Genomic DNA, 14,790 nt, shown 5'->3' on the forward strand with positions numbered 1-14,790 from the left:
TAACATAAATTTGATTTTATATATCTATATATATGTGTGTGTATATATATATATATATACATATATATATATAAAATAACGCAATAATTAGTGATACTGTATCAATAATTTTTAATAAATTTTATTTAGATAACTGCACTCTTCTATTTAACTACGTACAAATACTTTTTTTGTCCATGTATTGTGAGATCATAACGGCTCTCTATATTAATATTATTTATATATGCTATTACTAATGATTACAATGAGATTATACAATCAGTGCTAGTACATGTCAACTACTGCTTATAAGTATCGTAAAATAATCGCTATTTACTTCACTCGAACTGAACGGACGAAGGCGGAAGCACAAAACAGTGATTCATCTCGACGTCAAGTTTCTCAGCGGCTCCGGTGGCCAGAGGAAACGGACATGCGCAGTGCCGCGGTCTGCTTCATCCGCAACTTTGGGTCAAACAGCGCCACTCTGTGGACAGAATAACTCCCAGACTGTGAGAGCCCAGGTAGTGTTTGCGACTTTCTGCTGAAAATCCGTACTGGGAGAGAAAATAAAATCCCGGGCGACGCCGGTCTTTAGCCAAATGACACGCTGTCGGGACGTGTCTGAGCATCACCGGCGTGTGTAGTGATGCTGCGTCGCTATCAAGTCGGCTAACGGGCGGGTCGCAGACTGATTAGCTGCGGCGGCTGATGGACAGCTAGCAGGCTAATGATCTGCGGAAACTGACAGCTAGCAGGCTAATGAGCTGCGGAACCTAACTAACAGCTAGCACGCTAAAAGGCTGTGGTGGCTAACAGACAGTAGCAGGCTAACAATCTAGGGTGGCTAACGGCTAGCTAGCAGGCGGCTAACACCCGTCGCCGGGGAGCCGTGCCGCTCCTCCGCCTCTCGCGTCTCATTTCTCCCCGCCGTGGCGGCGTCCTGAGCAGCTGCGCCGAGCGATGAGCTCTGCGACCGCCGCCGCCACGTCCTCCGAGCAGCGGGGGCTGGGGGCGTCCACCCCGGAAGTCCCCCGGCCGAGGCTGGAGCGGCTTACGGCGGTGCCAGGATTCAGGGCTGACGCAGTGAACGACTTGCTCCTCCTCCGGCCCGAAGCCACGGGCGGAGGCGACGGCGGCGGCCGGCACGTCGTGTTCTTCCACGGAGACATCCAGGTGATTCGATCGATAACACTGAAAGGAGAAATAAAGAGAAATGAAAATGACCAGAAATAAAAGCGAGAATTTCAAAATAAATGAGAGGATGCTGTTGATTCAGATGCAGACTGGTCAGGAAAAAAAAAAAAACCAATCAAAATCATTACGTTGATTAATTAAAGTTGATCGAAAACTGCAAGACATAAATGAAAATAAAATGACCAGAAATAAGCGAGATGTATCAAAAAAAAATTACAAAAAAATCTGTTGAAGCTGTTGATTCAGATGCAGGCTGATCTGAAAAAAAAAATCTGAAAAAAACCAATGTGATTGATTAATCAAAGTTGACTGAAAATTCTTCAGAAAGAAAGAAATGAAAATAAAATGACCAGAAATAAATGCGAGACGTTTCAAAACATTCAAGTGCCTAATCCGGAAGAAAACACAGTTAATCCAAAAAATCCTGAGAGGGGAAAAAAAAATCTTGAAAGAAACTAAAAAACAGGGATCTATAAAATTGGTTCAAATTATTTTCGAACCGGAAGTTGATTGAACGTGTGCGTGTGTTTGTGCATGTGTGCGTGCGTGCTTGTGTTTGTGTGTGTGTGTGTGTGCAGGACTTTGCGGATGCTATGCGTCTGCAGCCGGAGGCGGCCCCGTGGCTGTGCTGGAGCCTGGAGCAGGTGGCCCGGGTCCTGGGCCGTCGCTTCCCGGGTCACCATGTGTGGGTGGTTCGGGCCTCCGCCTTCCACCTGCACAAGTTCAGCTGCTACCGCAACTTCGTGCCCGGGAACCTGTTCGGAGCCCCGGAGCACCGGCCCTGGTCGCCACTAGGGGGCGCCTTCCTGCACCTCAGGTCGGGGCGTTACTTCAACATGACCCAGAAATCTCCAACATGACCTGGAGTACTTTAACATGAACAAGAATACTTAAAAATGCCCCAGAGTAATTTAAACTAACTCAGAGTATTTTAAGATGCCCTAGAGTACTTTAAATTAACTCGAAGTGCTTTATGATGCCCAGAGTACTCTGCTCCAGACGGCATGTCTGCAGTACTCGCAGTACTTGCAGTAGTAGTGAGGTGTTGACAATTTCACTCCCTGCCCTCCCAGGTTTCTGCTGGGTCACGCCATGGAGCGGGCAGGCCTGCCTCTCCCCCCCTGTCTCGGCCCCGCCTCCCCGGACCTCAGCCCCGTCCCCTTCTCTCTGACCCTGGTGGGCTTCAGCAAAGGCTGCGTGGTCCTCAACCAGCTGCTGTACGAGATGGGTGGCGCCCGCCTGGACCCACGCACGGCGCCGTTGCTGAGCAGCGTGTCAGACATGTTCTGGCTGGATGGCGGGCACGCCGGCGGCTCCGACACCTGGGTGACGGACAGGGAGGCGCTGGGCGAGCTGGCTGCCAGCGGCGTGTCCGTGCATGCCCACGTGACCCCGTACGAGGTGTGTGACCCCATGCGGGCGTGGGTGGGCCGCGAGCACCGGCTCTTCGTGCAGACGCTGCGGGAGCTGGGGGCCCAGCTGCGGGTACAGCTGCACTTCCACGACCAGCCGCCCTCCATCCAAAACCACTTCAGGGTCATCCTGGAGTTCTGAGACGGCCGGCTCCATGGAGATCCCAAGAGTCAAGCGAATCCATCCAGAAACAGCTGGCGTTTTGGAGATCTGCTTCCTGGTCCTGGAGGTGGACTTTTGGCATTTCATTGCACTTCTTGTCCCTGGTTTCAGAGCACTTTCTCCAGGAGAACACGCATTCTGTTACAGGTGTCACAGTGATGCGCTTCCTGTATTATTTTGCTATGTGATGTCACTTCCTGTCATTCCACGACAACCCCGCTTACATAAAAGTCTTCAACAGACGGGAGTGAGTTTGCTTCTTTGATCCAACACACTCGGTGTCACATATTGTCACATAATTGGATTGGACCAAATTTGCTTTCAAAACATTTCTTTTGCAGTGTATTGAAAATTCCTGATTTCAATTATTCCAGATTTTAATTTTCCAAGTAATTTAGTCTTTAATTATTTACAGATTTAAAAGTATGTTTTATTCACTTATTGACAAGTTTTCAAGAATTCTTATTCAGTTTATCCTATAGTGATTTTTCATTTTCAATGACAAGATGTCACTTCATGTTTTATTGCTGATCATAAATTTGTTTATTACTAAACTTTTTAAAATTAATTAATTTTTATTTGCAATTTATATCATTTTTTAACATCTAATACATTCTTCAATCCAACAATTTGGTGACACATAAATGTGTTTTTGTAATTACTATAAAATTAATACACAAATTCATTATTTGACATCTAATCAATAAATGGCAGCTATTTGTGGAGATTATTAATCATTTTATATATATGTACATAAATATTTATACAATGTATATATATATATATATATATATATAAAAATAAAAGTAGTTCATAATTTTTTGATGGAAAACGTTCAGAATTTACCCTGGTAACAGTGCGCTGAACCTACTCCTGTATAAATGATAAAGATAAAAAAATACCTTGAGCAGATTCATTGGCGGCGTTAGAGGTCCTGATGTGACTCTGCCCTAGGAGAATGGATTCTTGGGGTTTTATTTTTTATTTCAATTATTCCTGAGTTTTTGATCATCTTTTGTATTCATGTTTTTTTATTTTTGTAATATATTTATGATTATTATGATCATTAATCCATTGTTTAAGATATTTTTTCCAACACTAGATATCAATTATTTTACAAAATAATTTTTTTTTACAGCATTTTGATTTTTTTTTAAATCTTAATGCTTTTGGGGGGGTTCCCCCTGGACCTGATACAGAGACATCCTAGGCAACCTGGGCAACTCAGGGTCTTCCTGGACCTGATACAGAGACATCCTAGGCAACCTGGGCAACTCAGGGTCTTCCGTGAGCCACCTGCATGTTTCTGGACTGTGGGAATCCTACCAGGGACCTTCACGTTCCACAAACATCAAAACAAAAGGGCATCTTCAAACCTGCGCCTAAGTTTCTGGCCTTGCCACCTCTACAGCTGGACTTCCACACAGAACGTCCACCTCCTCCCTCAGCATGAAGACCGAGGTCTTTCCTTTTTCTCCCTGCTTCTGAGCTGTCCTTCTCCTGGTACCCTGAAGGTAGGTCATATATTTCACAGTCAGTTATGTCACAATCTTCAAGACCTCCAACCCCATCTGAGAGGATGGGGTCTCCATGTCTGTGCTGAATTATCGAAGGCGGCTGAGTACAGGACAGGAAACGGATTCAAATATTTTCACCCTTTATTGAGCATCTGTTTGATCTAAACATCAGTCCGACGGCGCCGATGCTCACCTGTTCGACAAGAAACAGGAAGACAACAAAAGTCCTGAGTGTGAGTCTGTGTGAGTACACACAGGAATGTAGTGTTCCCTCAGGTGCCTCCTTGTGTTTGGCACAATGAGGCCAAGCCCCGCCTCCAGGCCGTTCCGGAGGTTCTTACCCGCTGCATTGAGAACCCGACGGAGCACCGGAACCTTCCAGTTCAATAAACAAACAGTCACAGATCAATAATCCACAAGTGGCACCGGGTGGAACATCAGACGAGTCACGTTGATTCCCAGATTTTATTTTGAAACAAAAAGGAAACGGATTTAACCTATGAAGTCATAGATCATGAATTAATTGATTATTAATCAATTCCTGGGAATTACTCAGACAAGTGTCCCCCCCCCCCCCCCCCCCCGCTGGAAAAAGCAAGACCGGGTTCATCCCGTGGAGATGGGGCGGCCGGACGGTACCGGCTGGGGATGTCGCCGAACACCACCGATGACATCACCGATGACATCACCGGTGACACCAACAGACGACAACAAAGACCCGTTTGGCACATCAGCGAGAGACGGGTTCTTCCAGTTCCTCCAGTTCCTCCCTCCACCATCTACGGAGTCTGACGGCAGACCCAGAGTCAGAGCCTCTTTCCACGCAACCCCTCCTGTCCATCAAGTCCTCCGCAGTTTCTCTAAAACCTCCCCTGGAAAACATAAAATAGTCTTTTATTCTGAAAGGGCCCTGCTTCCTGTGACCCGGAGGGGCCTGGAGATCATCTCGAATTTACTCTTAAAAATAAAAACAAATAAAGTCAGCCTCCTTCAACTCCTCTCTCTAACCTCTGGAACCCTCCTCCACCCGCCAGTCAACCTGATAAGCTCCGCCTCCTCACCGCTCGCCGACTTTCAAATTGCCACTCGCTCCTCGTGCGGGGCTGGGGTCACCGCGGTAACGCACGCCGCCAATGGCTTGCTTGTTTGGCGTCTGTTTCCAAAGCCAAGTAAGATGAGATCGATAAAAGAAACTGATCAGTGATCAATAATCAATCCGAGTATCAGAGCATGGATGGGGCAGAAGGAAGGATTAAGTGCAATGTTGAATATTTAATATTTGGATAAAACTGTTTTTCAGTTATCATCTATGGAATGTGCCTTTCTGAACATATATAAATAAACTTCATTTGATAATCATCATAAATATAATACATAGGAATTTTTATTAGCGGTATTATCTTTTTAATTGCCATGGAAACAGGTGAGTTGGGTGTCCGCGGTCGACCTCAGCCCTTCTTCCCAAAAAATACACACGCAATCCAACATCATCCTCCTGGACACACACTTCTCATCTCCCGCTACCTTTCAAACCCTCGCCGTCTAAACCTCCAGCACCCAGTAGTGGCTTCCCTGATTCCGCCCCCCGCCTCACCTACACCATCATAAACATGAGTCCTGTACCGTCACGCAACCTCCAGTGAAGGATATCCGCCCTGTCCGACTCATACCTCAAGAACTTAGTGCTAGCTGTGATGACAGTGAGTGTGTGTGTGTGTGTGAGTGTGAGTGTGTGTGACTCAGACTGGAGGAAGACACAGTAGAAAGGCATGGAGGATCTCGCTGCAGTGACAGACATTAACCTCTGGCTTCGATTAGCTTCTAGACTGGACAACAACCTGCATCAGACCGACCGATCTGTGAAAAGGCCTTGTGGTAGTAGAGATTTGCGTGACGTCTCCACCAAGGGAGCGCTTTGACACGTCCATCCACACTTTTTTCTTTTAAAAGGCGTTTCACGCCATAGCAACATCCGCGATGCAGAAACAGTATCATTAGCATAACAACACCCATAATATCCACAACCAGGAACAACCATCAAGCCGATGCTAACACTAGCAGCTAGCCTCACACCATACACGTTAGCGTTAGCATCCTCGTGGTACCCAACAGGCGGGCATCCTAGTCGTCGACACACAGATTAAGTTGTTACCCCTTAGCACGACAAGCTAGCACAATGCACTAGCTAAGAGCTAAGGGTGTGACATCACTACTTGGCATTAGTGATTTGAAAGTTAAATAAAATTCTTCAATCTACTTTTTAGAAAACCATTAGATGATTTCTTGAGGAGGGGGTGGGGTTTGTGTTTGGCTTTCGGTTCTTATCTAATTTGCTAATGAGGTCACTTCCTGCTTAGAACTGCAGACCATTTGAAATGATCAACATCCCAATATGAAAAAAAACAAAAAGAAAAGAAAACACTCGGCCCAGAACAGCCACCGTTTTTCAATAGTCCAACTCCAACCAGCTGCGTCAAGTCAGACACAAACTCGCAAAGATTAAAATAGTAGGACGCCGTCCCGTTGTGTGGCCCCGTCACTGCCTGGTAGGACTTTGCGTTCTCCCATCTGCTGATTTGACTGTCAGCTGTTTTATTTTGAAAATCGTTTTTTTTGTCTGACTTCCTGCTCACACATGGACAGGGCCGCGAAGGCACAGCTGAGCCCGCAGACAGAAAACCCCAGAGGCTAAGGTTCCGGGAGGTTCTACCTCCCCAAGCTCATACCTGTAGCGGAAACAGAAACCGCGGCGGCGCGGCTCTTGTCTGGACGGGCTCTCGGGACATCACAGTGGGACCCGGTGGAACCGATGGAACACTACAGCCGTTAAAAAGACAAAAAAAAACCCTGAGCGAAGGTCGCACCAAAAAGGCAAAGGCAGGAAATGGAATGTGTTTGTGCTGGTGGTTCGACAGGAAGTTGGACCGACGACAGAGGAAGCCCGCCTCCTGGCATGCAAATCGGGGCTGGGCTCTGTTGCCACGGCGACATCGGCAGGAGGGCCAGGCGGGGTTACGAGGGGGGCTTCCTGCCGCGGCCGGGGTTATCTTTGGTCTGACTGTCAACTCACGGAACATAAATAAGTAGCTGCTTTGAGAAGCTTAAAAAGCTGAGAGAAGGTTTTTTTTTGGCCCCACTCCCTTTTTCTTCTTCTTCTTTCAAAAGTCCCCCTCGGCGGCGCTCTGCGTCTCCTCGTCCAGGCGGATGCGCTTGGCGTGGGAGTGCGGCGACTCCAGGAAGTTCTCCTTGTCCTCAAGGTCTTCGGGCGGCACGGCCCACTTGCCGCCGCAGCTGCGGTCACGGGTGGCACGGTGGAAGGGGTTGGGGGTGGGCATCGGGGGAGGCTCTGGGCTCAGGCGCGGCGCCGACTGCCACAGCCAGGGGTGGCTCATGCACTCTGCAGCGCTGGGGCGGTCCCTGCGGGCGGAGGCGGACAATCAAGTCTTCAGTTGGCCGATGAAAAGGCGAATCTGAATGCTACGGGTGCAAACGGTATGCACGGACACTCACTCTGGCGCCTTCACCAGCAGCTTGCGGATGAAGTCCACGGCGAGCTCCGACACGCGGCTGAAGGCGTCATGGCTGTAGTCTACAGTCACCTGTGACACGTTCAAGTACGTCTCCTGCTTGTCGTCGCCTGCGAAAGGCGACTCGCCCGTCACAAGCATGTAGGCAATGACGCCCACGCTCCTGCCACACACACAGACAGACAGAGAAGCCCTCAGATGTTAGAATAGTAGATGTTTCAAAACATGACACATCATGATTCTGATGTTTTTTCCAGGTTCCTGTACATTTCCAGGACTTTTCCCCGGACCTTTCCAGGCCTCAGACCTGAATGGTACATAAATACATGCAGACTGAGGTGGATCAAAACCAAACATTTACTTTTCCGATATTTCACCGGGGCCTTGAAAGTGTCTGAATAAACAAAGAATTTCCAGTTCCCTGGAAAGTACTGATGGTGTGTGAACACTGCTGTTGACTGATGGGACATTCACTGCCACGGTTTGTTTATGGAGATTCTGATTTCATTTTCTGAAGCCTTTCTTTACATGGTTTATAATAAGTCAATAGAACGCACGCACGTGCACGCACGCACGCACCCAGGCATGCAAGCACGCAGGCAGATGCTCACCACAGGTCTGTCGCTGTGGTAATGGGCTCATAGTTGAGGATCTCCGGTGCTGGGTGAAGACATGGAAGAAAAATGGTGGAAATGTTAATTTCTGCCTCGGTTCAGTAAAGCGGCGATTTTGTTTCCCTTGTGACTTCCTGGTTGCAGCGGCGGGAGCCAATGGCAGAGTGGGATGCCGTCTTACCCACGTACTCCGGCGTGCCCAGAATCTCACGGAGCTCCCCGATGGCGCTGAGCCGGCGGGCCAGGCCGAAGTCCACGATCTTGATGTCTCCGGGGGGACAGTGGCTGGTCAGGAGGATGTTCTGAGGCTGAGACACACACAGACACTCAATGTGATATGTCTGCCCAGTGTCTTGAGGTGGTGTGTGTGTGTACCTTCAGGTCGAGGTGCACAAGGTTGCTCTGGTGCAGGCAGTGGACCCCCTCCAGGGTCTGTCTGATCAGACGAGTGATCTGGGCTTCAGGCAGCAGATCATCAGACACACAGTGGTCAAAGATCTCCCCACCTGCAGCACTGACATGCGCACACACACACACACACACACACACACACACACACACACACACACACACACACACACACACACACACACACACACACACACACACACACACACACACACAATTCCTTGGTGAGTTCACTTCCAAAGTGTTCAAGAGGAAAAGTCAGCTTTAATGTCCATGTCACCAGACATATAGAGGAATGGAGAAGAAATTTCTCATTTTCCCATAATGTGAAAATAACAACATAATGATGATGAAGTGCACAATAAAAAAAAACTTTAAAGCAGATACCATCTACTCGTACTGAGGTGATAGGATGACGGGTTTAACAGTATAAATATACGTAATGTGAATGGGGAGAGTAGCAGCAGAGGTTTCTGTACAGTTCAAAAAAATAAAAGAGCTGATTTGCATGTTTTCCTTCAGTTCAGATGAGAAAGAGATATGAAGCAGCACCAAACTCCATTCAGAAAACCAGCAATTTAACAGCCTGTCAGTTCATCTATGACAAATTCTTCAAAGTAACAGTGTTACAGGCTGACTCCCTGGGTCACATGACCCGGCCCTGCCTCTGGCGCCGTCTCATCTCACTCTCTGGGTTTTAAAGGAAAATTCTCCCTGGTTTTATTTTGAGAAGCTACTTACTACTCCAGCAGCAGGATGATGTCATGGTCCGTCTCGTAGGCAGCCTGTAGGTTGACTACGCGGGCATTGTTCCGGGCCATTTCCAGCACTGCCATCTCATGTACCACCTCCGCCCGACAGTCGCGGCCCCGCCTCCGTTTCCGCAGGAACTTGGCGGCGAACACCTTGCCTGTGGCTTTTTCCACACAGCGCTTGACCACCGCAAACTTCCCCCTGGGACGAGAACCAGACAGCGGCGGGCTGAGTAAATGTGAGCGCCACCCTCCACCCGCTAGTTAACCCTCTCACCACCATAAAACATATCAAAAATAAATACAGGAGGCTGTCAGTAAGTCTCTGTTTGTTGTGGCTTCATGTGAGATCTTCAGGAGAACATCACACCCTTGGACTTCCTCTGAGAAAGCCACATTTCCTTTTAGAGGCTGTGACGTGGCTGCACCATTTCCACCGGACTTTGAAATACGAACGTGCAGTGAAACCACGTTACTGCAAACACACCTCAAATATCTGAGGACATCGTCATCTCACACACACACACACACACACACGACAAAACAAAGGCTGTGCTGGGTGTGTTTACAGTCCAGAGTCTGCTGAATTCAGCAGGGTGACTCACTGGATCCTTGAATCACTTTATCATAAAACACACCAGGGCCTGAAATCACACAACCACATCCAGCTCCTGGTTATTGATCTGCTTCCAATCAATTCGCCCAGTGAGAACCAGCAAACCCACGCTCATCTGAGACGCTGATATTTTGAATCCCTGTCGGAGCGGGCATTGAGACAGCCGGTCAGCCCACAATTATCCTCTCTGATCAGTTGAAAATCATACTGAGCCAATCAGGCAAAACTGTGAAATCCACTGTCTTCTACACATCTGGGGACCCCACCTGGCGACCTCCTGATCTCGTCTGATATCGACCTCAGAGCTCCATCTGGTCACAGGGTTCCCTCACGCTGGAGGTTTTCCTCACGTGATAGCGAATGATGTTTAATGGCAGGGCGTCAGTTCTCCCAGGTGTTTCCGGGAAACATTTCATTGATGAGGAAGGGTTTTATTGATCTTGAGATCTGCCCTGTTCGGCTCAGCTGGGCATGGACGCTGAGATCTGGTAGAGTGTCTGTATCAAGATTCTTAACTGATCATTTTGTCTTGTTTTACTTTCAATTCCACCGTTTCCCCACTAATCTGAAGAGTTTGACCAGAGGACCCATCAGATTGATTGATTTATTTTTTCAATTTCACTCCTGACATGAAACCGCAATAATAGCATAGACGAATAGAGGAAATATAAGATGTTCATTAAAGTTCCCTCAAGCCTCTGGTGAGTCACTGAGTTGCTCTCGGGAGAGTAAAAGAAGAACCCTCAAAGAACACTAAAGAACCTTCTTGGTGTTTTTTTTGGTTTAATCCCAAGTCAAGACCCAGTTCTGCACAGGGCAGTCGAGGAGACAGCCGGTTCCTTATCCTCCTGATGAAGATGAGGATCATCTCCTTCCACAGGAGGTCTATCTGTCTTTCCCTGATGTTTAACGTGAATGTGAATCTTGTCAATTAAACCTCCTCAGACATGAACTGCTGAAGGCCCGAACCTGGTCATGCAGCATCTCATCCATAGTTTCTCTTATAAACACCAGGATCATTTATTCTCTTTCAGCTTTTGTCTGAGGACTTCACAGTGTTATTGTTGACTTATAGCAGGACACTTCCTTAATCCATTACTTTTAATAATCGCAAACCGAATTTGGAGTTTCTCATCTACTAACTACTGCATTTTAGCTTTATATTTCATTTATATATTCTTTTTTTAGGTAACTTTTGAACTTGTGAGCACTCTTTGTTTTGAATCGGCCCAAGCGTCTTATCATTGTTTGAGGCGGAAATGAAGGGAACCACCTGACAGATTAGCTAAAATAAATAACTAAATGAAACAATAAATGTGGTCCAAAGGTAAGACCGATAAAAAGCACGACGTGACGGCTCTGGATGTCTGACAAAACCCCGGTAGCCGGCGACCGGAGGCTCTAAAGTTCCCCGAAGTTTCAGCCGGTTACTGCCGACTCGGCAGCCGCTCGCTCCGGACTCACCTCCCAAGCTCTCCTGTGACTTCGAACACGCCATCCAGCGGCTCGGTGCTGATCGGCGTGTGGGTCTCCGCCAGAAGCCCCACGGAGAGCCCACTGCGGTTGTCCAGCCGCCGCCGAGACATCATCTTCCGCTCCGGTCGCTGACAGCCCCGCTGCCCTTTGGGGATGACGACCGGGTACGTGGACGGAGAAGAGGAGCAACCGACGAGAGAGCGCTAACAGCTAGCAGCGGATAGCTTCACATGCTAATGATAGCATTAGCTAGCCTGTTAACTTCTCCCGGCAGAACTTAGCTAGCTTCCAAGGCTGAAGCGCCGACCAAAGTGATCCGGAGCCACCTCCTCGTCTCGGTGCCGGAGGAGGAGCCAGTCCGCCTAACGGCTATGCGGGGGGTGGTTCCATCAAGCGGACGTCCCCGGGGCTACCCGCCGCCGGCCAGCTCAAAACGGGGTCACTAATCTAGTCCGTCTGGAGACTTCGGTTTTTTTTCTTCTTCTCCAACTTCTGTGTCCACCTGTCTGTTTGACATGTTGATGACGCAACTTTGCGCATGCGCACTGCGCGCAGAGCGCCACCAAAACAAACCGCTATATTTGAAAATAAATATGCAGATAAAAAAATGTATTGTCATTTGAAAACGAAATGCTCCTTATTCGATTATAAATGTGGCATTATTTTTTGCTAATTTAATTGTACTTTTCCTTTAAAGTGTACTTATCTTGTAATTCTAATCAGTTTTACATGAAACTAACTTTAATTCTGAATTTTCATGGCACTCATGGTTATTGCTCTTCCCTTCCTTGACTGAACTGTCAAAACAAACTCAGTGTTCCTGATCTGTCCTTTCTCTGAGTTGTCTTTTCCCAGAAAAGTTGTTTGACCTACATAATGTCCTTGTAACCATTGAAAATGTTTGCACAAAAGCTGTTTGCACAAAAGTAGGGCCTCTGGGGGTCAGAGATGGGGCCCCGTTGGAGGCCATGGTGACTGCCTCTTCACCATGCAGCGGTTGTGTTAGCACGCCGTCATAGCAGACGGCCAAGATCGATATGAGATGGTTGAGACGTTCCAGGCAGGTACCACCAGGAAGAGACTCAGGACAGGCTGGAAGGACTTCATCTCTGGGAACACCTGGGGATTCAGAGCCGGACCAGATGGAAAAGATGGATGGATGGAAGAGAAGAACGATGAGGAGGTGGAGTGATGAAGCGGGGGAATCCAGAGCTCAGACAGAAACAAAGAGTCCGGGAGCGCCGGTCCAAATCGGCCATCTGTGGTCTTTTATTACAATCATGGGTGGAGATGGAGACACACACACACGGGAGCTTTGCATAGAGCAGACACGGTGTGAGGCGTTTGAAGACGTGCACGGTGCCACGTACGGCGATACGCACGCGCCGAGCGGGGCGAGGACGAATGCTGCTGGATGGCGGGCCAGAAGGCGGCCCACGTGGCGGGACCCAAACCTTTGGTAAATTCGGTGCAAAATACATACGTGTATGCACGACGCACGTACAATTACCTACCGGCGCACGTGCGCGACATGTGCACAACTTTTGTTGTTCACATTTTTTTTTTTTTTTTCAATGGATTCATCACTGTGAACCAGAAGCCTCCACACAGTTACCGGCAAGACATGCACGCGTCTGGAGCCTGAGGCGCCGCCGTCACCGCAGGAGGACCACCCGGGAATCAACTCCTTGGATGGATGGATGACGACAGCAGACATTCATTCATTCATTCAGTATGCTGCTTATCCTGCAGTTAGTGGGGTGGGGGGGCTGGAGGCTATCCCAGCTGTGATTGGGTGAGAGGTGGTGTTCACCCTGGACCAATCACAGGGCCACACATCATCTGGAGAACCATTCACCCTGTCATTCACCCATCGGGACAATTTAGGGTCTCCAATGAACCTCCTGCATGGTTTTTGGACCGTGGGAGGAACCCAGAGAACCTGGAGAGAACCGACAGAATCCCATTTTCTAATGACCCCCAGGTGAGAAACAAACACCCTGCACCCACCACTAGGGAGCACTCCTTCAGTGGACCTGTCATCATCTGCTGTTTTGCTGGTGTTTTTTGAGTGGAGGGGTGGGTGGGGTCGTCCCCCCACCCCGGCAGGAGGAGATCAGTGCTGCTGGCGTGTGAACGGGCATCCGGGTGCGGCGGCGGCAGCGCCTGGTGGGACACGCCCCCTGAGACCCCCCGCCAGCTCAGAATGGATTGCAGTTTTTCCTCATGCAAAGAGTTAGTAAGTGTCGGCATGCAATATCGAGCTAGATGAACCGCGCCGCCGAGGCTCGGCTCACAGAGCCCACCCAAAAGATCCGCATGCAGGATGAGGCTGGAGGGGTCACATGGCGAGGGGGATCCAGCTCAGTCAGGACTCTGTACAGTGTGTTAGTGTGTGTGTGTTTTCGATGTCTTCTAGAGTCACTTCAGTCACATGCCAGCTCTTCTGGTCTTCACGTTCCACAGGTTCTTGCAGGAGAACCCCCGGAGGGTTCCCTGTTCCCAGGTGATCTTCACATGAAGGTGCAAGGGCGGAACCTGACCCGTGACCTCCACGCTAGTTGCATCTGTAGTTAAACACCAGGTATTAGCACATTCATACCTGCGTCATTCTGAGCTAGGTTTCACTCGTTCACACCAGGCGTGACCACGTTCACACCTGGTAGCAGCACATTTGTCACACAGGTTTGTTCACACTGGGTGTGAACATGTAGGGGCACACGTCCAGGTGCTACATTGCTCACGCTGTCCTGTCCAGATCCAGTATGTAGCACAACGTTCACACCTGGTGAAGAACACGTTCACAATTGCTAAGTTCTCACCAGATATAAGAATGCTGCTGTTCACACGGTACGGACACATGTTCACACCTGATATCAAAACATCCACTCACGATTCTGTGTAAACACGTCAAGATGCTACGTCGCTCATCCTGCGAGTCACATGCTAACATTTGGTATTGATGTCTTATTTGGTATTAACTGGTATCAAAACATTCACAGCTAGAATGACCACATTTAAACCTGGTATTAACCCATTCACACCTGGTATGAACACCCCATACCTGGTATTAACCTGTTAATACCCGGCGGTTACTTAATCGAGCAGCATATTTACACCTTTTCACCT

At 48.5% G+C, this 14,790-nt stretch overlaps 2 protein-coding genes across 4 annotated transcripts; one reads left to right on the top strand and one right to left on the bottom strand.

The window, feature by feature from the left end:
- Positions 1 to 101: 101 nt before the first annotated feature.
- On the bottom strand, positions 102 to 12,236 carry stk17b (serine/threonine kinase 17b (apoptosis-inducing)). 3 transcript variants are annotated; one of them, XR_015106050.1, is made up of 10 exons: positions 11,650 to 12,236; positions 9,559 to 9,771; positions 8,785 to 8,923; positions 8,591 to 8,717; positions 8,407 to 8,455; positions 7,779 to 7,958; positions 6,995 to 7,685; positions 4,128 to 4,259; positions 756 to 1,173; positions 102 to 723 (listed from the first exon to the last, which is right to left on the bottom strand). XR_015106050.1 is itself a non-coding variant. In XM_086145460.1 (7 exons), the coding sequence occupies exons 1-7, from the start codon at positions 11,772 to 11,774 to the stop codon at positions 7,427 to 7,429; spliced, it is 1,092 nt and encodes a 363-aa protein (XP_086001586.1). In that variant the 5' UTR covers positions 11,775 to 12,236; the 3' UTR covers positions 4,392 to 7,426. The 3 variants fall into 3 exon arrangements, 1 of the variants encoding a protein (XP_086001586.1); XR_015106049.1 differs by lacking the exon at positions 4,128 to 4,259; XM_086145460.1 differs by lacking the exons at positions 102 to 723; positions 756 to 1,173; positions 4,128 to 4,259 and having other exon boundaries at positions 4,392 to 7,685.
- Positions 943 to 2,993, top strand: c4h2orf69 (chromosome 4 C2orf69 homolog). The gene is made up of 3 exons (XM_086145463.1): positions 943 to 1,155; positions 1,755 to 1,993; positions 2,250 to 2,993. The coding sequence occupies exons 1-3, from the start codon at positions 943 to 945 to the stop codon at positions 2,728 to 2,730; spliced, it is 933 nt and encodes a 310-aa protein (XP_086001589.1). The 3' UTR covers positions 2,731 to 2,993.
- Positions 12,237 to 14,790: the final 2,554 nt, after the last annotated feature.

The sequence above is a fragment of the Fistularia commersonii genome, chromosome 4 (genome assembly GCF_037954325.1).
Source record: "Fistularia commersonii isolate RoL2024-O1a breed Wild chromosome 4, RoL_Fcom_v1.0, whole genome shotgun sequence".
NCBI lineage: Eukaryota > Metazoa > Chordata > Actinopteri > Syngnathiformes > Fistulariidae > Fistularia > Fistularia commersonii.